We start from the raw sequence: 27211 nt of genomic DNA on the forward strand, positions 1-27211 counted from the left end.
AATAATAATTATTTGTTTATTTTTTCAGATCTTTACCAGATCACCATGGCGTATGCCTACTGGAAGAGTGGAAAGATGAACGATGTGGCTGTGTTTGATTTGTACTTTAGACGTAATCCATTTAAAGGAGAGTTCACTGTGTTTGCTGGTTTGGAGGAGTGTGTCAAATTCATTCAGAATTTCAAGTTTACAGAAAGTGGTGAGATTTTTTATTGTTGATAGGAATTTAAGGGGGCTCGCGGGTCTAAATCAAATTTTTTATTTAATATAGGATTTCTCTATATTTTTCTATAAATTAACTTTATCTTATACCTAATGGAAAAATGAAATAAAAAAATGGGGTCACCGTGCATTTATGCTCACAATCTGCTTTCGGAAAAAGCATACATTTTTGTAAATGTCCTTTTTTTCTGTTGAACTAATAGGAGAAATATTGGTAATATCAAAACAAAAAAAGAACTAAATTACAGAAATTGGTTAAATTTTCACAATTATTCAGTTTATGAACAGCCTATTTGAAAACAACAATAAAAAATATAGGTCACCGATGAGTTGAAAAAGACATTTCATTTTTAGAGCCAAAAAATTGCATTTTTGCACCAAAGGGAGATAATTTGGTGCCTTTTCAATGATATCTAAATGTTAAAAGTCACCTGGGGCCAACATGTATTGATTTTTTTGAAAAATTCTTGTACCATAAGATAAAGTAACAACTACTAAAGGCAATTAATAAAATTTGTGAAGAAAAATGAATGTTTGATTTTTTTCTTAAAATCATATACCCGCGAGCCTCCTTAAGGTGGTACCTAACACTACAGGGAGATAACTCTGTAAAGTCAGCAGAACGTTTTAATGACGTTGTGTTTTTAAGGGAATATTAAGCTTCTCAGTGATCAAAATAAGTTTTTGTCAAACTACTATATAACCAGTGTAATTTTTCTGATTAAACGGTTGGTTCAAATTTTTTGAAATTTTTATATTTTTGTCAAAAGGTCAAAGTAAATTCTTCGTCAAAATTTTAAGAAAATTAAACGAGCAAAATTAATTTTAGTTCAAGTGTTAGGTACCACCTTAAATTTTCAAAGCAAATGTCATGATGAATGTATTATTAACATATGTCTGCTAATAAAGTTTTATAAGTATTCATACTAAACTCACAGCCACCTGAACCACAGTGGCCTTTGCTAAATGCTTGTAACTGCATGCTTCAGCCTTGTACATTCAGTGCAATATAAAATGTGTATAATTTGATTCCAATTTAAATGTTTGGAAGTCTTGATGTGCCTCTGTATTAATCATATCCTCATCTTAGGGTCGCTGGTGGATAGCTGTCTCTTTCAAAATTATACCACATTTTTGTTTCTAAGTTTTATGTATGAATTAGCTTTACTGTTTGTTTCTTCTTTCAGATATAAAGTACCTGAAATCAGTGTTGCCAACTTCAGTAGAAGAAGAATTTTTTGAATATCTGAAAGAATTAAACACGAAAACTGTAACATTATTTGCAATTGAGGAGGGGACAGTTGTGTTTCCTAAAATTCCACTATTGACAGTAAAAGGACCATTACCTGTTGTACAGCTGATGGAGACACCATTGTTAAATCTAGTTAATTATGCCAGGTCAGTCAGTCTTTAAATTATTTTCAGGTATTTAAAAAAAAGGGGGAGGTCTGATAGGACACATAACTTCGAAATTCTGATATCAGAAAATGAATGACAAATAGTACACATTATTTTTAAATCAATTAGGCTAAGATGTCTGAGAAAAAAATGTGAAAAGGTTCTTGGAAGGCAATTTACATGTCATTATTCAAATGAAGGAAAATATCACAGAACTGTATATAAAATATACAAATTTCATATATATATATCTATTAAAGAGACAAATTAAGGTGGCACTCAACACCTTCACTAAAATTAATTTGGCTAGTTTAATTCTCATAAAAATTTTGAAAAAGTATTAACTTTGACCCTTTGACAAAAATATAAAAATTTCAAAAGATATCAACCAATCCAATTTATCAGAAAAATTACACTGGTTATATATATATAAGTTTGACAAACACTAACTTTGATCATTGATAAGCTTAATATTCCCTTAAAAACACATCGTAATTTAAATGTTTAGCTGATTTTACAGAGTTATCTCCCTATAGTGTTAGGTACCACCTTAAGGTAACAAACTAAAACTGAGGGAATAATGTTAAGATCTCCTGCTAAGCATAATTATTACATTGGTTACAATAAATTACATTGGTTTCCCAGTTAAATAAAAACCGTTTATTTCACTCTCTGACGTCATACAACAAAAGGCGTTGTCAAGACGTCTATAACGTCAGGTTAAAACAAATTGTGAATGCGTAGGAAAAACATATAGATCCTTACATTTTCTTCATTAATTTCATAAAAAAACCATTATCCAATGTAATAAAAGTATAACTAATCGCCGTATTTGAATATAAAAAATAAGACAACTTGTGACCAAACGCCGCTATGGTTTAAACTCGTGCTGCGTTTAATCCATGCGTCGTTCGGTCACGCATTGTCTTATTTTTTATATTCAAATACAGCAATTAGTTATACTATAAATCTCTCACCAAGCAAATCTAAATCAAAGAAAGTCAGTGAATGACTGAGCCATGGGTAACGTAAAAACGAATAACAATCCACACAGAAAACCAAGTATTGAAGGAACCCAGCTCTACCAAAATTCAGTGATGAAGTTATTGTTGGAGCTAAGGCCAAGAATTTTTAAACGCCAAAATAAAAATAGTAAAAGTTGTGTGTCTTATCTTTGAACAATATATAGCGATTTGTAAACCATTTATGAATGTAAATACATGAATTGTTATCGTAATACATAATAACCATGACCTGATGACCATATATATAAAATTATGAATTGAATTGTACATGGTTTATATCCATATCTTAAATGATTGATTGTTTAATTACAGTTTAGTGGCAACAAATGGCATGAGGTTTCGTATTGCTGCTGGGTCAGAAAGTATATTATTAGAGTTTGGATTACGGAGGGCCCAGGGACCTGATGGTGCCTTATCTGCCTCTAGATATTGTTATTTAGGAGGTACTGTATATTTGATTAAGCATGATAATGGAAGACCAATGATGTATTAAATTTAAGACTTTATTTACCATCAATATAGCTAGATATCATTGTTTAGGAAAATTGGATATTCATGTGCATAAATCAAAAACAATGTGACATTGTGATGGCAAAAAAACAGTATACAAAACACAACATAGAATTTTTAACTAAAGACTGATCAACACAAACTAAAACGCATTAGGTGCTCATGAAGGAAAAGCAGATCATGCTCCACAATGTGGCACCCATTGTGTTGCGCCTGTTTATTTTTAGGAGTTAAGTCTTATTCGAGAAAAATGACAACTGGATTGTGGTTAGGACAAATGGACCATATGTGTTGTCTTATTGGAAACAGAAATATTTTATTCTTTTATGCAACTCATGATTGCATCTGTTTAACTTTTGAAAGTGATGATTTTAATTTCACAATGTTAAAACCTTGGTCTAATATCGTACTTGTAGCTCTGTTATGAGATGATGAAGCAGATTCTATAATTAATATTTATCTGTAAACAAAGAATAGCAACAACACAATGATGTATCAATATTTATTGATAACTTAACCTTCCCTTTACACTTCTTTATTGAAAGAAATTAAATTTTATGTCTTTTCTATAAAAATCTAGTTCCGTGTTCGCCAGAAACACAAAGATAAAGGTAAAAATCATTAAAAAGTACAGGAGGGTTGGGATGGGGTTAAATGATTAAAGAATAATGCCCTTAAAAGGTGAAGATTAGAGAATAATCGTCCAAAAAAATGAAGAATAGAGAAATGTGTGGTCTAATTTTTTGAAGATTAGATATGTTTTTGAAGATTAAAGAAAAAAGGGGTAGAAATTAAATGTTTACAAAATAACAGACCCCCTCATCCTGACCCTCGTACCGATCTAACCACATCTATTAAGTTTGATCACTCGGGAGAGATAATTAACTGATTGTTAATTAGAATACTTTAACTAAAAGATCTAATTAATTATTGATTGGTGTATTGATTGAGGGAATATTAACAATGGTGAGAAGTATCCTGATGAACAAATTTGTTTTTGAATTAAAACTATTTCTATTGAATGTTACAAGTTATGATGTAATCGATTTGAAAAATTAATAAGGGGGTCTCATTGGGGGGTTCTTATCCAGGATCACGCTTACTTTTTTGTCAAATTCCTGTATCCCACTTACACTATGTACGTAAGCAATTATCAGTGTCATGTTAGACTTTATTTCCTGTTTACATGGCACACTAATATGACTTTCATGTCTCAGGCTTACAAAAAATCGGCAATCCTGTGTCACCCCAATGAGACCCACTTGTGAAGTAATTGTCATTTACAAAAGAAAATTTGTTTTGCTAAATTCTAAAAGTTTTGACCTAGTCATATTTCAAGGACAATTCACTCAATAATCCTTAATACTTAGAAATTCACCAATCAAAAACTGGATTTGAGTTTCAACACAAATTTCATTCTTGGAGTACTGCATACAACAATGTACAGAGTAAAGATTTTTTAACAAGATCCCTTGTCTTATTTCTATATGTTGTGTTCCCAAGATATAATGGTTCGTCAAAGAGATATTTTATTGTTTTCCCAATTGTTTAGGGCCTCTAGTTCTGACAAATACACTGACACTGTGACCTTGACAGCTACATTATACATAGCTTCACATTAAGAAGGTAGAAGACCTTGATAATTTTTATCTGGTATACAGATGGTGTATGGTCTTAGGTGTTTGTCTGGCATATTAAAATATCATTTACTTTAGGTATAAATTGGACACTTATATTTGGTATATGAATACATTTCAATTTAGTGTTTATGTGTTGCAATAAGTAGTATTTGTCTCTGATCAATGAGCAGGAATATAATTGTATGTGAGTTTTCAAGTTTTGCACACAACCAGAAAAATCTCTTTTATGTAAAACTTTTAGTTCATTTCATGTATTTTTCTAACTTGCAGGTTTTGATGGAACCAGTAATGTATTGGCAGGTAAACTTTACGGCATTCCAGTAAGAGGTACACATGCTCATGCCTTCATCACCTCATTTTCAGGCTTATCAGAGTTACATAATCGGGTAAATTAAATATTTCTTGTTTCCTAGACAATTTGTCATTTGGTATAAGTACTTGTTCATTGTGTTGGCTGTATATGGCATGGTTACACATAATTATAGTTGCCTATTTTGTTAAGCTTGAGTTGCCTTATTATTCATTATTCTTTATCTGCTTCCACTGTGGATTTTAGTGGGTACCAATTTTTGTGGATTACAGAAAACTTGCATGTTCCTGGATATTTAATTTCGTGGTTTGGCCAAAGTCTGCATACAAACCTTTAGAAATTTGTTATTTGTTGAACATTCAATCTTGTGGTTCCCGCGTACCCAAGAAAGCCACGAAAATTGGTATCCGACAAATACTTATGAATCTACAGTATTCTTATACACACTAAATACAAATGGTATTCATCTAATCTTTCCACTCATATAAATCAGTTGAAATTCAATTTCTTCATCTTTTAGCAAGTGTTAGAGTCTTAGAGAAACAGTTTTACCTCAAGGAGTCAAGCTTTTCTTATTTTGTGTTCAAAAGTCATAAAACATGCATTGAAATTTAACTTTATTGAAAATGCATAGAATGCTTGTGCTGATCTTTATAATTATTGTCTGAGGTCGACAACATCAGGACTTCTTCATGTACCACGACCTAATTCTGATTTTTTTAAAAGAACATTTAAATATTCTGGTCTTATTACCTGGAATAGTTTACCAAATAATATTAAAGAAATAGACAATTTAGATACATTTAAGACCAACTGTTCAAACTATTTTCTAACTGAACAGAATAAAGATGCATGAAACTAATGCATATTTTTTCTTCTATTGAATTCATATATGTGCTTATTCAATATTTAAGCTGCTATATTTAACTGTATTATGTATTTTATTTTGTATGTATTTTTGTCCGTTTTCTATTTGTACATGTTGTATTAATAGTTTTTGAAGGCCTCATGGAAGATTAACATGTAATTGTTAAATGTGTTACCTTCTTTAAATAAAGAATTTTATTATTATTATTATTATTATAAAAAATGCATGGTGTTTTGGCTTATTTAGTGTTTGTCACATCACAATTCTATTGTTTACCATGATAATAATCTGGTATCTTATTATTGCAGCAACTGGTTAGGAAAGGTACAGATGAGATGGTTGATTTTATTCCACTTTGTCAAAAATGGCTGAAACAATTAGCACCTGTACTAGGTTAGTTATGAAGTCAATAGTCCATTTGCCAATTACCAATTTGATTCTGTTATTACACACTTTTTACACAAATTACTTCCCTTTGTCAATCTTAGACTGGTTCTATACCAGACAATATTGGCTTTTGCCACTGCAAAGTATGATGAATTGAAAATGATGTATTGGCGGTTTAACTAATGTTTCATGAAAAATAATTTCTGATGTAAGTTTTTAGCTAAACAACAAATCTTTTGAAAATCTTATTACTTTCTTCAATCAATATGCAAGGCAATTTAATAGAAAAAAAATAAGTGCCTTAAAATTTTTCACAAAAACGGAAAAATATTAATTTTATTGTACCTGTACTTTTCAGTTACGCACATATATAATGATTGGTAGCCATAGCAACAAAACATAACAAAAACAAAAATTAAAAAAAAAGAGTGATTTAATGGTTTATAAATTATTCCTGGAAATTTTTACGCAGTTTGCTGTTATACCCTGGCATGTTTTTTTTGGTGGTTACATAGAACTGGTCTTAATGTAGTTAAAATTCAGCACCCCAAGATTTCATGTTTTTAAGCTTGTGATTTCAGGATCAAGACCCCTCTTACCTCCCCTCTCTAAAAGCTCAGGATTTGTTTTGAGCTACTCGCTAAAAATTTAATGTGGGTGATTGTGATTGAAAATTGTACTGGGAAAATAAATCATGACGAAGATATGAAACTAGGATGTTCTCACAGATTAATACACCAACAGTGAAAGAATATCACAGCAATATGTAACTTATTAAAGTGGGTAGAGCTAAAGGTAAAAAGTCAGTTGTTTTACTTTATTTGACAGTGCTTTTCTAACCTTTTAAAAGTCATGGATTTTATAAACCTTTTAATTGCAGGATTTTTAGATGACCAAGTATCAAAAAGTGAGCTGGCAGCCTTTATAGCCTATGCTACTGCATTTCCTGATGGTTTCTTAGCACTTATAGATACATATGATGTTGTAAGGTGAGATATTTAGAGTTGACAAAATACAGTTAGGAATAATTTTTTGTTTTTTTATAAAGTTTCTATTAATATTGAATGTGAATATCTGTGTCATTTTGGTCTCTTGTGGAGAGTTATCTCCTTGGCAATCATACCAAATCTTCTTTTTTATAACTATCATCATGATCATGGTAGTAAATCATTACCTAAACCAAGCTTTCAAATTCTGTTTGCATTTCGTCTCCTCAAAATTTATAATTTGCAATCAATAATTTTTTGAAAAGAACTTTACTGTAAATTCAGAAATTATTGCGATGTTTGTATTATAGCGAAAAATGTGACAGAGTTATAATCGCAATACTTTAAACTCAAATTTTGAAATATTTTATATTAATCAAACAGGATTTTTTTATATAGCAAAAATTAAAATCGCAATAATAAATGCATGCAATAATTTCTGAATTTACATATTCTGAAGTCGAGTGATCAGTAATATTATAATTTGAATTTGTGCACAAATACTTCCAAAATGGTTACTCTCATATTGTGTCAATAATTTTTTTTTATTGTAAACATTACTGATTTTATAATTACAGAACTGGTTTACCAAGTTTTTGTACAGTTGCTATGGCTCTACATGAGTGTGGGTACCAGCCTCGAGGTATACGACTAGACAGTGGTGATTTAGCTTACCTTTCAAACCTGGTCAGACAGTCTTTTGAAAAAGTGGCCAGAAGGTAAAAAAAAAATGATTGAGTTGTCTCCCTTGAATACCATAATTTTGTTAGCTTCAATAGACTAAATATTTATTTAAGAATTGAATGCTTCTTTTTGTAACTTCATTACAGTGTAAAGGCGTTGACCAAAGTTCATTTTGTATGAATCGCTTTAACAACCCTATGAAGTTACAAAAAGAAGCATTCAATATATATACTTATAATTACATTTTTTAGCTGGGAACAGGAAAACTGGATTTTTATCAAGTTTTTATTAAATTTACATGTGAACTTTTTGTGAGACCTCGTGTCATCAAGAATTTTATTGTGTAATGAAGTTGATTAAGGAATAACACAAGATTGCAGTTAGCCAATCAGAATAATGTATTATTGTTATATGTTTTAAATGAAAAATCAAGAAATCACTGAGTTTTATTGTCTTCAATCAAACACTAATTTAAAGGACATAATTTTTTAAACACAACAATTTAGTTTCTACATAGGAAATAAAACAACATCAGCTATGGAAGAATGCACATAACATTTATACAAGAAAGTTAATCCTATTTTACACATAGAAAAGTTGCCATACTAATGAATGAAAACAATACATTTTCTCAATACATTGTTTATGATAGCAGTAAAAATGCCACATAGAAAGACCCATCTCCTGATAATGATAAAGAATTATTAAATGATTCAAGAAATATTTTCCTGCTTTAAAAATGTTTTATTGATATACAGTATAAAGGACTTACTATATATTTTTCAGTTTTAATGTGCCTTGGTTTTCATCATTGACCATTGTAGCCAGTAATGATATAAATGAAGATACAATACATTCCTTAAATCAACAGGTATATATATATTCAGTGCATACATTTATTTTCATTGAAGCTGATTTTTTTATGATTGAGAGAAAGTTGCCTTTTGGAGGATATTTGATTTCCTGATTTTGCAAATGTCAGCAGTCTAGCGTTTAGAAAATGTGCTTGTGAACATTTAGAATTGTACTTAGTCTGTTACCATGACTTCTATGATAGTTGATTTGGTATCCCATGTTTTTAAGAGGGTGTCCATGGAAAATCCAGGCAGTGGAAGGCACATGACATATTTTGTTTTCAAAATTTTTTCATCTATTTCATATCACAAATTCATTCTTTCTCAAAGTTAAAATTTGTTTTTTGATTTACTCCAACAAATTAAGAGAAAAAAAATTACATAGAAAGCACTGGAAATTCATTAAAAGGGGAGATAACTTTTCATTTTTTACAAAATTTTGTTGCATTGTTAGTTAACTTTAAAATCATTTTCTGAGCCATCCACTTTTGATTCAATAATATCTTTGACATATATAATCCTTTGTATGATATAAACATTGTATTAAAACCAAAAATTCAGTGGGAAAAAAATTATGTTGTGCCACCCATATCATATGATTTGCCTGATATTTACTTGGACAGCCTCTTTAAAATTATTAATTCATCATTTGTTAAAAAATTACTGAAAAAAGGTAGTATGTCTAAAGATAACTAGTCAGTTACAAGACTATATAACCCCATATTCCAGTTTGTCAGAATTTCTTAACCTTACTCTTTCTAATTAAATGCAGAAATTATTGAGGTTTTTATAATGTAGATAATGGGACTTAGTGAGTACAATAATAAGAACTTGGATTCCGATATCTGTATGCAGAGTTTCCATGAGTCGTAATATTTAAACTCACATTTTTGCCAATTCTTGAAAAATTGCTATGATAAATGTAGCAATAATTTCTAAATTTTTATTTGAATTATCTCCCTTTATAATAAGTTTTTTGAAAATAGTAAAATCATTGCAGTTTAACAGTTCTGCACTCAGTAGTAGGCTTGTTATAATAAAATTTCTCAAATGATATTTATGAGGATAGAATAAATTATTTTCTTAAACAAGTTGATAGAAAAGAATGCATTATAAGGGGTATTTAGCTGCTTTCTGCTCTTTGATTGGGTTGTGGTCACTTTGACACATTCCCCATTTCCATTCTCAATTTACTTTTATTATATTCCCTCAAAATGCTTTTGCTATAAAAGGGTATATTGCCTGTCCAATTCTTCAAGGTTAATGATGATAAAGCTAAATTTGGGTACTTTTAATTTGAGAAAAAAAAAGACATACATCATGTACATCTATATAGGAAGATGTGGTATGAGTGCCAATGAGACAACTCTCCATCCAATAACAATTTAAAAAGTAAACCATTATAGGTTAAAGTTCGGCCTTCAACACGGAGCCTTGGCTCACACCAAACAACAAGTTATTAAGGGCCCCAAAATCACTAGTGTAAAACCATTAAAACATCTGCATATTTAACTTGACCAATGAAATAGTTTGTTTCATATGTGTGATTTTTTCTTCAGGGACACAGTATAAACAGCTTTGGGATTGGTACACATCTGGTCACATGTCAGAAACAACCAGCACTAGGAGGTGTATATAAAGTATGTAGAGTCAAGGTTATCAGAAAACATGTCTATATAACTAAACCATTTAAAAAGCATGAACATGCAAACAAAAATATTTTTATTCTGAGCGCAATATAGAAATCTTTATTCTGAGCTCAATATAGAAATCTTTATTCTGAGCTCTATATAGAAATCTTTATTCTAAGCCCAATATAGAATCTTTATTCTGAGCTCAATATAAAAATCTTTATTCTGAGCTCAATATAGAAATAAGGCGAGGTTGTACGATAGCCAATGTGACAACTATCCACCAAAGTTCAAATAAAGTGGATGTAAGCAATTAAAGCGACAGTTTGGCCTTCAATAATGAGAAACACTAGATCATATAGTCAGCTATGAAAGTCCCTAACATGATAAATATAAAATAATTCAATTGAGAAAACTATAAAAAAAAAACATTTTATGAAAAAAAAATATGTAAAAGATTTGATCCAACGACAATCTGTAAACTACAGGATCCTGACTTTGGGATAGGCACATAAAAAAATTGGCAGGATTAAACTTGTTTGTGAGCCCTCACCATTTTATTCTTGAGATTGGTTTATTCCTACAGTTAGTTGAAGTTAACAGTAAATTTTATTCTTGAGATTGGTTTATTTATACAGTTAGTTGAAGTTAACGGTAAACCACGAATAAAACTGAGTGAAGATGTAGAAAAGGTTACTATACCAGGCAGGAAGATAGCTTACAGACTGTTTGGGCACGATGGTGAGTATGAAAAGTTTATTTCAAAGTTTATTTAGAATTGGAGCCTCAAATATGATAATGAACACAGGTTCCAGAAGACAACATTAAACAAAATGGACCAAGGCAAAACATTTCAGTGAAAAGAAGTAGGTTCAGTAAGACCCCTTTTTGGCCCCAAAATAAAGCAGTTTTACAAAATTGTGAAAATGTAATCTTTTATCTATTTATTTGAAAGTAGGATGTTTTTGCTACACAAATATTAGCTGCTTTTGACAATACAATGCACATATATCAGGTACTACTATCATTAATTCATGCTATATCACTGAAATCTTCATAATTTAAGCATTTTAGTTACATTTTAAACGGTTTCTGTCTAAATTGAAAGTGGCCACATTCGTGTTCATTCATTAAAATGAAATCTAAGTTGTATTTGATGATAATACATAACATATATAAAGGTTGAGGATGAAAGCTGATGCGGCCACTTTCAATTTTGATAAAAACTTTCTGAAAAATTACCTTTTTTTGCATATTTGATAGATTTTTCATATTTAAGCTTAAATTGGCGTGTTTTTAATGGCTTAATCAGTTAAAATATTTCACACTTACGAATTGAATCAATTGAAATAGACATTAAAGGGTTTAAAAAGTGTCCAAAATAGTTCATTAGATGAACCTGAAATTTGAGGCCAAAATCGGCCCTTACCGGACATTTAAAAAAAACTCTACAGAATATAACTTTATAACTTGAAATCCATTTCTTCTTTCAGGAAATGCCTTGGTTGACTTGATGTTAAAACCAGATGATGAACCACCTAAAAGTAATGAGAGAGTTCTTTGTAGACATCCTTTCATAGTAAGTCTTGATATCATTTACAGCTGATTGCATTGAGTGGGTAGGTTAAGGTAGATGGGTAGGTGATATTATTAATTATTTTTTTTAGAATTCTTAAAGTTAAAAAAATTATACAGATGTTATAGCACCAAATAATATTCAGTTTCTTACCCAAAAAAAAGAGTTCAAAAAATATTCCTTTGAATTTAATTGTTGTTGGAAATTAACACTGCATTTCATTGCAGAAACAAATTGGGAGCCTTAGAAATATACAAATATGTTTGGTGTCTCAAAGCACTATTTCTTTTATTTGGTGATTCTATTAAAATTTTGGAAACTTGATTTGACATGCTTAAGTAATCTTGTAATCATGAAAAAAAGGGGGAACAATTGTTTGAGTAAATAATGGTGATTTTAATTGGTTCCAGGGCATTGGTCCGAAAGGTTGTTGGTCCGAAGGGTCAATGGTCCGAAAGGTCATTGGCCGGAAGGGTTATTGGTCCAAAAGGCTGTCTATTTACTATAAAGATTTGACAAATTCGTAGGGGAGTAGGGTATGCCAAGTACAAAATATTTGGTTTCCTCCGGTAATTTCGGCCCTAATTCGGGATTGTACAGCCTCATTTTGGGTGCACCCTCATTTCTGCACAACTCAGCTGATTCCATAGCTACATTATTGAGGGTCGGATAGAGGGGGAGAACCCAAGAGTCCAGAGGCAGGAACCGGAAGTCAGGGGCGGTAAACCAGGAGTTGGTGACGGGAACGGGAGCCGTAAAGGGGTGCGGGCACAATGGACGCGGGAATAAAGGGATGTGGGGAGACGGGAACCGGAAGGCAGAAGGGCTGGGGAACAAGAACAAGACAGAGATTGGGATGACTGGACAGGAATATCTAATCCCTGCTCTCTGCTACCTCATTCCATGTACCTCCACTTCCCCTGATCTCCCCTTTTACGTTTTACCCCTGTTTTTGTCGCCTTTGCCCCAGCTTCCTGCTCCTTTGACCACTGCTTCCCGCCCCTCTTACCCCGTCCCCACTGTCCACCCTCTTATCTCTGTTGATTAACAAGTAGGTAGTTATTCCAACTTCTCATCCCATTCACCCCAGTTACTGTCCCTCACTCCCGGGTTCCCGTCCCATATCTCCCGTGTTCAGGCCCTGTCCATCCCCTCCTTACTAGGGAGATGATTATTAACGGAGTATTACCTACTAGTACCCTTAGGACCAACGACCCTTCGGACTATTGACCCTTCAGACCATTGACCCTTAGGCATGTTAGGACTATTTACCCTTTGGACTATTGACCTTTCAGACCAACAAACTGATCCCCTTATGCAATGAGTGTTACCTGAAACTTTTACTATAGAAAATGTTTTACTGAAACAAAGGTACTGATTCTTTACAATTTTTTGAAAAGTCCAAATTTTACAAAGACTAAGGAAAACAGTGACGGTATCACTCACACAGAAATTTGTATATTGATTCAACATTTAATATTTTTTTTATTTGTAGGAGTCCAAAAGAGCTTATGTATGTCCAGCTAAAATAGAGAGACTACATAAAGTGTTTATAGAAAATGGAGAGGTATTACAACTTATATACTTTGTATGACCACAGAAAAATGACAAAATAAAATAAAAAGATGTGTGGTATTACTGCAAATGAAACTAATGTCCCCCAGAGTGCAAAAAATCGGATGTAAACAATGAATAAAACCGATACTATACTGTTTTAGTAAGTTTAAATAGGACCTGCATAACAAATGTTAAAGTGTTGAATGCTACATATGAAGAAAAAAATGCAGACAGTGACAAGTTTTATGAACCACCAAATGAATAAGCAAAGGTTTTAAAGCAGGTACATACTCAATTGAGAAGGAGACTTGTTGAGATTCATTTTATTATAAAGAAGTTGTAGCATTGATTAATATAATAAAATTAACGGTACCAATTTTCTTGCACCAGATTCGCATTTCTAAATATAAAGTATTATTAATACAAACAGATGGATAGCTATACCACAATTGTTTTATATAAACAGACTGCACCTACTGAGTTTTAATTTGTTCCTGTATTATTTTTAGGTTAAGCAATTGTTTTATATGCACACACTCAGTTTTATTTTGTTCCTGTATTATTTTTAGGTTAAGCAACCTTTACCTACATTAACAGAACTGAGGTCTAAAGCCTTATGTTCTCTGAAGAGTCTTAGAATTGATCATCGACGAGCCTTAAATCCTACACCTTACAAAGTAAGTTGAAAACAACCATAATCGTGTCATCATCAAGTCTTATATAATACTTGTGCTTTATATCTTGCAACTTACAAAAAGTATCATCAAGCCTCAAATCGTAAATGTTAACATATACCGTTTACATACATACATTACTGGGTATAGTTTTGAAAACTGATTACTGTGGTTTCATTATTATTCATTGGACACCAATTTTCGTGGGTACAGGTAAACTACGAAATTAAATGTTCTAAGAACATACAAGTTTTCCTGTATCCATGAAAATTGATACCCACGAAAATAAATGAAGCCACAGTATTTAAGTTAACTTTGTTAGTCCAGGGAACATAACTGTGTACAAAATCATCAAACTGGAACAAAATGTAGAGTTGATCTTGTCATTATAAAACTATTTTCTATATCCAAATCAGTTTCTTCAAGCATGAAGTAAAAAAGTGTGGAAAACAAAAAAGACAAACAGATAGATGGATGGATTGCAAACCTAGTAGGGGACTAATAAATACATTTCTAGATATTGTTTACTCAAATTATTGATACATAAAAAAAATATAATTGAGGGTGCGATATATAAGTAAGTCTGACCAATAATTGGCAGTGAGAATGTTTGTGTATTTTTGCTTTAGTTATATATTTTTTCTTCTTTTACAGGTGTCGGTCAGTAGTAATCTGTATTCATTCATGCATGACCTATGGTTAGATAATGCACCAATCGGAGAGCTGTCATAAATCATGTGATCTAGTCAAATTTACACCATATTGAATATTGTGATATCAATCAGAAAACACACACATTTCCAATCAACCAATGGGATTTTATGTTGTATGCGAGTAGAACATGTTATTTTGATGTTATGTTAGATTGCACCTGATTGGGTATGCTGTAAAGAATATTTGCTACTGTCAGTCACTGAATTAACTGCTGCAAATTGTGATTTATAGCAGTTAGCTTTTTAAAACAAACTTTTTCTAGACTGTGATATTTTACCATAGACATAATCATGTCGATGTAGAGATTTATTATTATTATTTCTTAAATTTTTGTGCTATTTTCACATTTTTTGAGCCGTGTGAGAAAAATATTTCTTCTTACTAGTGAATTATCTGCTCTCAGCCTATGATTGATCTTAATTTTATTATGACGTTAAATTTTCTTGATTTCTTCTGAATTTCTTATTGTGACATCCTGAAAAAATATTGCCATGTCTGATGACTTCTCATCTAAAGAAACACAATTTTCTGCAAATCTTTGAAATGCAAGGGAAAAAATTCATTTGGGACACAAATTCCACGATAAGTTGTGTATTTCAAAAAACTGTAACATTTAAATGAATTTATATAAAAATGAGTTTGTATTCCCTTTATTTTCAAAAAGACACAAATGGAGAGAAATATGCAAAAACAAAACAAACTTAAAAACTTTAATTTTGTAATTCTCATCAAATTTGGATAGTAAGAGTTGTCTCCCATTGTTAAGAATCAATATTTCTTTTATTAACTTGCATGGTGTAACTCATTCATTAAGGTGGTACCCAACACTTTAACTAAAATTAATTTGGGTCGTTTAATTTTCATAAAATTTTGACAAAGTATTTACTTTGACCATTTGACAACAATATAAAAAATTCAAAAAATTTGAACCAACCGTTTTATCAAAAAAAAATACACTGGTTATATAGCAGTTTGACAAACACTTATTTTGATCATTGAGAAGCTTAATATTCCTGTAATAACACAACGTAATTAAACGTTTAGCTGATTTTACAGAGTTATCTCCCTGTAGTGTTAGGTACCACCTTAAAAACACACCTTGAGATTGGTGTTTAAAACACAACCCAGTAACAGGTTAATTATTTTGGGAGAAAATTAAATTCTGGCTGTTATTTATAAGAATGCCTCTATTATCATATCTGTTCTTTACAAAACTGTTTTTGTTAGAGTTTTATTTTATTAATGTAATTGTTAATCTGATTTGTACATATTATATTATACCATGAAATTTAAAGGAAACATGTATGACATTGGTGAATATATTTTACTGTGAATTTCAAGGGATGAGAATTGAAAGAACAGACCAAGTATTTTCTAAATTTTCTAATCCATTTTGAAAGTCATGGAGGTGGACTTTTTTATTATATTTCAAAAATAGTTGATCGAGACAAAAATTTAAATCAAAATGAGACAGTTTAAATAGGTAATGTGTGGTTCAGAAATTAGAAGGAGTTTCTTGCGTAGTCATCTATAAACCCCATCTTTGACTAATAACTTAAGGTGGTACCCAAAACTTTCTCTAAAATTAATTTGGCTCGTTTAGCTTTCATAAAATTTTAACAATGTATTTACTTTGACCCTTTAACAAAAATATAAAAAATTCAAAAACTTTAAACCAACCTTTTTGTCAGAAAAATTACACAGGATATATAGCAGTTTGACAAACACCAATTTTGATCATTGAGAAGCTTAATATTGCATTTACAACACGTTGTAATTAAAACATTTAGCTGACTTTCCAGAGTTATCTCCCTGAAGTGTTAGGTACCACCTTAAGATGAAAAATTGTCACAAAATAGAAAATTTGAAAAAAATAGATGCAAGAGAGAAAATCAAAATAAGAGCATTTCATTGCTTCAAATTAGTCCACATCTGACCATATAAAATGTTGGTATGTAGATGAATTTCACAAATCATATTCGCATTATTTAAACATTCCATCTAATATCAATTTTTTATTCTAAATTTATATTACAAAAATAAATGATCGATGTGGTTTTTTTTTTTATCTTCTTATTTAAGATAGTATTGAATATTTGTTAGACTGATGCATTTACTGTTTGATATATCTGAACAGTTTAATAAGGCCAGTTTTTGTATTTTGTTTTTAATCCAGTTGGATTTTTTAGTGGGATTTGCCTTTTATAAGTAAGGTTTTATATATATATTAGAAATGAATAACTAAATCTCTTACCCATATGAAGATTCTGTTTTATGGCTTCTAAAACATGTAAAAGTAAAAGAAATTGTAAATTGTTTACCCCAAAATAAAATCATTTCCTTGTAGGAATTATGAATACAACTTTAGTATTGCAGCTGCTGACCTCGAAAAAAAGTCTAGAATAAAGTTATAAAATTGAGTAGTAGCTAGTTTGCACACTTTTTTGTTTAGAACTTTCATGTTTTTATTATACTGGAACTGGGGTATTTGCAGAATAAAAATAATGAGCAAAAATATACCCACCCCAGAAAAAACTTCAAAAACAATACAAAAATGTAATTAGAAAGTAAAAACACAAGCCCCCACTCAAATCAAATTTTGGATCATTTAGAAACAAATATTTTTTTCAACGTTTTCACTGTGTCATTTTTACATGAGGGACTTCTGTCGGGATTAATGTTTTGAAAAAAATACATGCAGTAATCACACTTTTCAATGCACATTTTTTCATGGATCTGTTTTTAAAAGCAATTAACTAAAATATCACTTAATATTCATAAACCTGAATTTACCTGAATTAACGGGACTGCAATGTTTTAGTAACTTTCAGATATGTTAAAAAAAAAGTAATATAGTGCCATACGTCAGTTTTGTAATGAGATTAGTTAAACCTTTATATATAACACATAAACACAAAACCATTGACCCGGTGTATAAACCCTAGCCTTAATATATGCACAATACATGTTCTTAAGTTAAAAAAAGTGTGTTTATTTTATTAAATTTGTTTAGATGATGGAAGTTTTAAATGACCATGACTGGCTATACAGTCCTTGCACAGTTGGCTAATTTGTAAAAAGTATGATGCATTTATTTATGGAATGTCAAATGTTTAATAAAGAGAATGAGATTTTATTCATAACTTTTATTTAAAAACCTACATTTAAAATTAAAATTGAAAATGTCTATTTCATATTGGACATGCATGTTTTAAGAATACACCTCTGTTTTTGTTCAAATGTTAAAATAAAACTGTTTTACAAGGCTATCTCTGAAAGCATGATTTATATTTTCTCGCCATGACAGAGAAACAGTATTGCTTCCCATGAGGGGAAATAACTCTTGTCAAATTCAAGCTTTCAGAAATTGAACTACTTTTAATTTAGAAATATTGTGTGTATTTATTATTGCAATTTTGTCATTTTGGACTGAAATGCGATTTTAGTTTTTGGGATATTGAGGAAATCCTGTTCAGTTCCTATAAAAATAATAAAAAAGGTGAGTTTAAATTAATGCGATTATGACCCTGTCAATTTTTTTTCGAAATAATTTCTGAATTAACAGTTTATAGAGTACAGGTTCTATCATAGTCACATGATATGTGTCTAAAGTCATATCAAAACAAACTGCTGATAATTATATAAATTATTAACATATATATAATTTTATGTATTTTATTTGTAAATTATGTACTTGTTTATTATTAGATGATTTTTACAAGACAAAAAGTAATGTATTTTAATAATTGTTGTAAATTAAATATAGATTTGATGATTTTGAAAGAAATAAAGAAAGTGCAATACCTTTTGCATAACATCTGTTTATCTTTTATCACATATACACCAAGCTTAATCATCTTGTACAATAGGCTATTTGCCAATTCCTGTAATTGACCCTTTAATTAGAGATCCCTCTTTCAGTTGCCTCACTTATGAGGGACATTAACTTTCATTTACAATAGAGAGCTAGCAGAAAGAGCAAATTTACCTGTGTATAATGAGTAATCTAAAAGATTTTTAAATCTTTTAATTACATTAATTTGTTGTTTAGCTAAATACTTTTGACATCAGAAATTATTTTTTATGAAAAATTAGTTAAACCGCTGATACATCACTTTCAATTCATCATGCTTTGCATTGGCAAAAGGGAATCTTGTCCGGTATGGAACCAGTCTACAATTGACAAAGGGAAGTAATTTGTTTTAAAAGTGTGTAATAGTAGAATCAAATCAGTAATTGGCAAGTGGACTGTACCCAGATTGTGCTTCTTCTATCATTATCTCTTTGAAAGAATATACATGACTTGTGATATATTGATTTCTTGATTTCTCTGAACATTTTAAAATTATAGATTTGATTTGTTTAGCATGAAGTCATGGTTACATCCTCTTGTAACCTAGATCATAATGATTTACATGTTCATATATATATATAAAACTAGAACACACCCGTGATATCGCGGGTCCGTGAATGAATTAAAGTATATAACTATGCGCAAGCTTTATTTAAGTACTATTAGTATTGTCATCGGATAAAGTCATGCCGATTATAAGATACACAGTTTTCTCTGCTTTCAAATCTTTCTGTTTGAACCCGTCGATTTGGAACTTATCAATTATTGGTAATATTAACTATTTGGAATGAAGTATTTTTTAATAAACAGCATTGTCATATATTAGTTATAAATAAAGTTGAATTCTTTGATTCGCTGTTTTATGTCATGCATGCCCACTAACAAATTGAAAATTGTACCTATACGCCTTATTTTTAGCCCAGATTTGTTATCTTAGAAAGTCTTACTGATTAAAATACTACAAAAGGTAACAATTTGACAATTTAGTAGTGTCAACCCTGTAATTATGACCCGTGTATATAGCATATTAATCCTGAATACACCGTTTGGTGGTGCTCCTGTCGGATGCGGAACGTACAGATAAGGTAATAGGAAACAGGTGAATATACTATTGGTATCTGTATCGGACTCGACCCGGAACTTCTTAATTATTGGCAATATTAATTACATGGAAAACAAAAGGGCGTGGAGTGGTGTAATTTTTAATCTACACCTTTGTACTATATTAGTTAAATATAAAGTTGAATTCTTTGATTCGTCGTTTTTACGTGATGACGGCTGACAAATTGGACCTCGTAATTTTAGTATTATAGATAAGAAGATGTGGTATGATTGCCAATGAGAAAACTCTCCACCAGAGACCAAATGAGTAGAATAACTTTTGGTCACCATAAGGCCCTCAGCAATGAGCAAAACCCACACAGCATAATTAGCTCTTAAACAATTCATGCAAGAAAACTAATAGCATGATTTATAAACGAAACTATGAACGATAAAACAAATATGATATACACCAACAAATGACTAACACTGAATTACAGGTGTCCTGATTTGAGATAGGAATTTACATAATTTGCTTTAAAAGGGGGTATTGTAATTGTCCCTCATGAAGACATTGTAGATCATTTTTTTTTTTTTATTATGCTCCTTTCAAAACAGAATCCAACCCTGACAATAATAAGTGTTGTAAAGTTGAATTAAAACAAAATTAGAATTTGACAAGCATGAGGCAGAGACATTTATACACATGTCTGGATTGATGTGCATGAAAACTTGACCCTCATCATTGATTTACTGTGGGATGGATTAGCAGACACATGGTAGTGTTGACCTATTACTTGGTGTGTGGTCAAGGTTGGACCTGCTTGTGGGGTCATCATTTAGCTTAAGTATTTTAAAACAATTTATCTAGATCTTCTATTGTATTTTAATGTTATAAATTATTTTTACATTCAAATATTATGTACATACATAATTTCACAATTAAAGTTCTAGCATTTGTATTTAACTATTAATTTTAAGTTCATCGCCCAAATAATATGTCCAAAAGGTTCAATTCTCGTTTTCTTGATTTGAATTCTAATTAGTCTTTCTTTTTAAACTGCCTCACCTGGCTGACAATCACCAAAAAAAAATTAAAAAAAAAGAGATAAGGTTATCAGTCCTTCAATGACAGAGGCTTTACTAGTCCTGTTTAATCCCCCTGTAGACAACATGAATTGCAAACATTACATTACATAATTCACACATTTTTCACCAAATTTTTAATGAAAATAAAGGTTAAATTAACAATAAGGGGCTAATTCAGATTATTTATCAAGTCATTTCAAACTTATTGTTAAACGACAAAATTTCTTAATCCTTAATCTGAGATATTAAACAAAAATCTAATATTGACATGTAAAAAAGACAAAGAATTATAATCACTATAATGTTTTATATTATAATTAGAATGTTAGAAATTACATTGAAATAATTTAAACATCTTGAAGTTTTGGCTTAAAAAATGAATATAAAAGTATACATCTATACATGCATGCATAAAGAAGATAATTATCATAATAATATATTGCCAGTGAAACGTGTGTCACTTTATTACAAAATATGGTCATCAAGTTAAGTAAAAACTGTCTCATAATTAAAAATTGGATTTTTTTTGGTCTGAAAACGTATATCCGGTAATTGAAAATTATGGAAATTTATTCCAAGTAATTTCATGTCATCTCTACACAAGAAAAATCATATGAATCACTGTTGTATGTCAGCTGATATTAATATATGAATATAGTGATATATCTACTAGATAATGTGTGTATGACGTCAAACAAACTATGAAATCGACTGGAGGAAAACTAGGTCATTAAACATGTTAAACTGTCACAGTTGTGTTGTCATAGGTAAAAATAAACACTTTCATGTACTAATGAAGGAATTGTCTGACTAAGGTAAGATTTTTCATGCTTTACCAGTTTGAAAAATAGTTTTAAATGTTTTATCATTATCCTTGGTACAGTTGAAGGATCTTGTAGTGATTGCAAAATATCTATCTTCCGCATACCGGCGAAATTTGTATATAAACACGAGGCTCTTATGGGCTTTTAGTTTATATCAAATGTCGATGGTTTGTTATCATACTGAATTTTACTTCTTTTGAAAATGAAAATAAAATATTATCGCGTTTTTTCTATGAATTAATGAATTGATTATTTATAGTAGCTGTAAACTCAGGGACTATTGATACAATATAATCTATAAGTATCAGCTATAAAACATACATAGCACGAAGGATTTATACTAATATCGAATTTAAACAATTTTGCAAATGTACAAAAAATAAAGCACAAGAAATTAAAACTCTAACAAGCTTTATAAATACAAATATAAGGATGTTTGGTATGCTTGCAAATGAGACAATTATCAGTACTGAATCGTCTATAATTCAGTGATTGATTGATTGTTGTTTGCTTAACGTCCGATGGCAAATATTTCATACCTGATATACCATAGGATAATATTAATTGTTAAATTAACTGTGTCATTTCAAACAATAATATAAAATTATTTGAAATATTGCATGACTTTATTTTTAAAAGTTCCCTTTTTATATTGCATCTTTATTTACGGTTGCTTTCCAGATGTTAGTTGAAACCCCTGACCTACAATTGTCTTAACCCGTAGTTTCGCATAGGCGGATCCAGGGGGGGCTGGGGGAGCACGGGCCCCTCCCTTTCGTGGGACATTTTGTTGATTATATAGGGAATCACTGAAGTATGACTGGAGCAGCCCCCCCCCCCCCCCCCCTTAGGTCAGTCAGCGCCCCCTTATGAAAAGTTCTGGATCCGCCACTGTTTCGATATGCTAATGGTCAAACGTACCATACTTGAAAATTGGCACATGCTGTTTTTCTGCTATGCACTCAATTTTCAGTAAAACGTATGAGCTGATACTTATTAAGTAGGATTGATAAGGAGACATGTTTTCCTCTGAAGTTTATCATGTGAGCTTGCACATTAAAATCCGGTCGATCTATTACAAATTACAGTATCATATTCATAATTTATGCTGACGTCTCTATGTGGTTAATCCAAGCACAAACCCTAGACTCGACACATTGATTTATAAAGTAATACGACGATATCAACATATCGTATTTAATATGTATGTAATGTTTGCCACTGGACGATAAGGAACCATCTATCAGCATCAGACAGTCAGATTGAAATACTAGTATTCTCAGTTTATTTGGAAATTTCATACTTTGTAGTTAATCTTTCAGAAAACCAAAACTCGACACATTTATAATACGTAATATAGCAACATATCATATATATAATATGCATGTAAGAGGGAGGGTAGGATGGGTCCTGATCCCGAAATCCCGGGCTTTACAACACGGAATCCCGAAATCCCGGGCTTAAAAACACGAATTCCCGAGGTCCCGAAATTAAAAACAAGAATTCCCGGACCCCGAAAGCGTCAATCCCAAAATACCGAGCTTTAAAACACCCGATCCCGAAGTCCCCATAAAGGTCATACCCCCTCTCATGTAATGTTTGACACTGGAAAATAAGGAATCACATATCAGACAGCCAGATTGAAATACTAGACTGTATACTCTGTCTATTTGAAAAGTGGGATTCGAAAAAAAAGCTTTCTAATGTGTATAGTAGCAAAAGCATGAAAAATGTGTGCCTTGAAATTATATTTTTATTTCGGACAATTAGAATGCAGAGAGATAATAAGGAGAATAATTTTAAGGTTATCTGCCTGATATTCAGACAGTAGTAAGATTAAAATGCTTTCTGAATATTTGGATAAAAATTAAAATGTTTTGTTAAAAGAAATTCTAAGCACACGTGTTTCATAGTAAAACTTACTCAAGTGTTTAAAACCTATTCATCTTTTGAAATTGTTAATATCATATTACTTTAAGTCAGGATATAATAATTCGTTACCATAAATTACTTAAACATTTTACTAAAGTATTTTACAGATAAAAAGATTTGTTTTTGAGGTGTGACTGTACCTGTACCTGACAATGGGATATTACTTCCTATATAATTATATTGTTTACGATTATGTTGTATACTAAGTACGTATTATGGAGAAACACGCGACTTTTTTGTCCTTTAAATATCAATTTTTAACATCGCATAAATAGGTTAGAATTTAGGGTTTGTTTTGTGTATCTGTTATGACATGAATTTTGTATCTGGCAAATTAAACATAGCTAAATGACTATGTGGAACTCTTTACATGTACATATATGACAAGTTATGGTGTTCCATACCCTTATCACGGTAAAGGCATTTACGGTGGTTTGGCTTGTGGTAATATTGTACAGATATTGTGTTCGTATTGTAAAGTCACCAGTGTATTGCGGAAGGCAAACTTTACGTAACAGTCTTTTTTTCATTTGAGCTGTTTGGTTGCTTATCCAATAACCAATACGTTGGTCCACCAAAACGTGCATCAAATATTTTGTTTTGTATTTCAGACTGTTGTCAAGGAGAGAGTTAACCAATAATGTAAACAAAATACAAAGTGAAGGAAAGACGAGAAAAAAAAGAACAATGAAGCACTGCAGTTCAATACAAAATGGAGGTCGACAACCGTTTCCGCTTCCAGATGGGAAAACATACCACGTGTTCATATCATACGCAACAATGGAACCAGACCGACAGATCGCACATGCTTTATATTCGAAACTATGTGAAAGTAGCTTTACATGTTGTTTACACGAAATTGAGTTTCAAGCAGGACATCTCATAGAGGACAACATAAAAACATACATGAAAAAGTCTCTGAAAACTATTGTCCTTCTATCAGAAAATTTCAAAAACAGTTATTGGTGCCATATTGAAATGACCGAAATAGTTCAATTACACATGGATAATAAAGGTTTCCCGCCAATTATTTTAAAATTAGACAGTTGTATGGTACCTGAAGCACTCATGCCATATACATATATGTTGTTGCAAGCTGGACTTGACGAAAAGATTCCAGATATTGTTGATGTTATTAATGACATGGAAGTTACAGGTAATTTTGATATCTTTACTAGTATTGAAAAAGCACATTACGCATTTATGGGCCAATGGCTTAAAATATTATACATGTATGATATACATTATAAATATATAAATAATGAAAATAAACAATGCATGCACACACTTTCTACTTCATCCTTGTACCTATGGCAATCTCCTTGAATGTTTCTGTTTTTGTATTTCAGTCGCTTTCCACGTTTGCTTCCATACTGTTGCACTAAACATATCAAGAAGAGGTTTACATACAACACTATACATTGAGACCTATGAGCGGTTGCATTTTTCTTTTCTTCTTCTCTTTTCTGGATATAGATAAGCATGTGTCTTTTATATACACTATATGAAGTTGATTCTTTTTCTTAGGAATGTTTTATTCGTGAAACATGTCAATACCATATCTGCAAATTAATGTATATCTCGAAAATGTGATATTTTAGCAGTTGTGTACCACAGCACCAACTTTTAAACTGTTTCAATTTATCTTTTTCAGAATTTCCAGGATCGATGCTTACAATATCATTTGTGCCATTACCTTGCATAAACTATAACCAAGATACCCCTCATTCACCCTGTATTTGGCCCCATGTTTGTGCGAAATATATTTTATCAGACGATGGATGCAATGATATGTGTACTAAACATCACGTGCTCAACAAAGAATCATTAGAAAAACTTAAAAAATGCGGATTTCCGGTTGAGAAACAGTATTCTCGTCTGTCAAAACTTTATAAGGAAAAGTGTACTAAATGGCTCAAAGACTTTCCTTCTAAAACGATATCAGGACCGTGCTATTATTATAATGACAAAGGCTGTTTTATAGCAGACGACGCATGCCCGTTCCCGCACATTTGTAAAGACTGGTTTGCTGGGAAATGTGCGCGTCCGAATTGTAAATTCTCCCATGATATTTTAAACCAACAGACAAAATTGTTATTGCAAACATTTGGTTTTAACATTGACCATCCCGATGATATTATATTATGGCAGTACCGAGAAAAATGTCAAAACTATTTGGAACTAAAAACAAAACAAAGTATAAGTTCCAACGTGAACTCTCGCTCTATCGGCGAGGATTCGAAATCTACAGCGGGTAAATGTGTTCTTTATATAGCTTTTGTGGCTATGTCATTAAATTGTCTGTTTAACATTTTTAATAAATATGTCTGAACATATTTCTAGAATGTCTGTAAAAGTGGAATGATTAAATTGGCACTGAACGCACTTCAATGTGTTCACGAGCTTTATCGTGAAATTCAATGTTGCTGAATATTCATTTTCGTCTTGTCTTAATTAAGTTTACTTTTTGCAGCTCTTAGCAGACAAAGCTTATTTTGGCTTTAATATTGATTCACTTATAATAATGTATTAGGTCTTTGCATCGGAATTAGACACATTTATTCTAAAACCTGCATGTCATTTGTTGGCATGATACGAATTATGTTCTTCTCATTCATTTTATGATGGTGTATTACTTAACCTCTAACGAAATTAAAATGATGAAGTCATAATCCTTCAATAAGTTTAATTGAGGGGTGGATCTGTCATGTCAGTAATTGCTAGTAGTCCTTTGACTTTGTTAATATATTTATCATTGTCATTTTGTTTAGTTTCTTCTGTAACCTATTCGGGCTTAGACTTCTTTTAAGCTGAGTTTTATTGTGTGTATTGTTGTGTGTTTGTTTTTTTCTGCATTGGCTAGAGGTATAGAAAGAGGATTAAGATCTAATAAAACATTATTAACCTCACCTCATTTTTGCGACTGACCGTTTCTGGCCTTTGTTAAGTTGTATGATTTTAAAATTAAGTTTCTAAATATTTCGGATGTTAGTATGACGTACATTATTAAGGAACTACAGTACAACCTGTGACGTTCTCTTAGTTATGTCCACCCTCTTGCATAGTCAACATCCAATGGTGAACATTTATTGGGGTATTCAATCTTGAGATGTTGGCCATTTATTGGGGGTCATAAAACATATGTTGATGTTTTATCTGATTATGTTACCTGTAAAAATCAATCAGGGTTGAAGTTTTCAGCTGGTATGGTACATTAATATTTACCTGTACAGGTAACTCAGGTTTCTTTTAAAATTGACATTTCACCTTTTTTTGAGATTGTAGAATAAAATATATTTATTATTATTTTTTTTGTATTTAATCTTATTTAATTTTTATTTGTGCCTTTGTTTTTTCAGTACTTTTTTGTTTCTTATTCTTTTAATTTCTTCTTCATAAGAATCTTGAGTAGAAATGGCCAAGAGTCAAAGATAAA

At 31.1% G+C, this 27211-nt stretch overlaps 2 protein-coding genes across 3 annotated transcripts in view; both read left to right on the forward strand.

Annotated features, from left to right (window-relative positions):
* The window catches only part of LOC134691381 (nicotinate phosphoribosyltransferase-like), a 22894-nt gene extending 7081 nt beyond the window's left edge, over positions 1 to 15813 (forward strand). For both annotated transcript variants that reach the window (XM_063551894.1, XM_063551893.1), the window contains exons 2-15: positions 29 to 199; positions 1410 to 1620; positions 2958 to 3088; positions 5066 to 5181; positions 6282 to 6366; positions 7241 to 7349; positions 7925 to 8065; positions 8817 to 8901; positions 10444 to 10524; positions 11154 to 11256; positions 12009 to 12094; positions 13587 to 13658; positions 14218 to 14325; positions 14977 to 15813. In XM_063551894.1, the coding sequence (XP_063407964.1) occupies positions 29 to 199; positions 1410 to 1620; positions 2958 to 3088; positions 5066 to 5181; positions 6282 to 6366; positions 7241 to 7349; positions 7925 to 8065; positions 8817 to 8901; positions 10444 to 10524; positions 11154 to 11256; positions 12009 to 12094; positions 13587 to 13658; positions 14218 to 14325; positions 14977 to 15054 (1577 nt within the window). In that variant the 3' untranslated portion in view covers positions 15055 to 15813. The remainder of the gene's footprint in view (positions 1 to 28; positions 200 to 1409; positions 1621 to 2957; positions 3089 to 5065; positions 5182 to 6281; positions 6367 to 7240; positions 7350 to 7924; positions 8066 to 8816; positions 8902 to 10443; positions 10525 to 11153; positions 11257 to 12008; positions 12095 to 13586; positions 13659 to 14217; positions 14326 to 14976) is intronic.
* A 5793-nt stretch (positions 15814 to 21606) lies between these two features.
* LOC134691383 (uncharacterized) lies at positions 21607 to 26111 on the forward strand. Its single transcript, XM_063551896.1, has 3 exons — positions 21607 to 21834; positions 24387 to 24931; positions 25430 to 26111. The coding sequence occupies exons 2-3, from the start codon at positions 24463 to 24465 to the stop codon at positions 26104 to 26106; spliced, it is 1146 nt and encodes a 381-aa protein (XP_063407966.1). The 5' UTR covers positions 21607 to 21834; positions 24387 to 24462; the 3' UTR covers positions 26107 to 26111.
* The last annotated feature ends 1100 nt before the right edge of the window (positions 26112 to 27211 follow it).

The sequence above is a fragment of the Mytilus trossulus genome, chromosome 11, assembly GCF_036588685.1.
Source record: "Mytilus trossulus isolate FHL-02 chromosome 11, PNRI_Mtr1.1.1.hap1, whole genome shotgun sequence".
Taxonomy (NCBI): Eukaryota; Metazoa; Mollusca; class Bivalvia; order Mytilida; family Mytilidae; genus Mytilus; species Mytilus trossulus.

Coding starts and splice junctions, on each gene's coding strand:
- LOC134691383 (XM_063551896.1), top strand. CDS start 24,463: ATGAAGCACTGCAGTTCAATACAAAATGGAGGTCGACAACCGTTTCCG. Junction 24,932..25,429: donor TAATGACATGGAAGTTACAG/GTAATTTTGATA, acceptor TATCTTTTTCAG/AATTTCCAGGATCGATGCTT.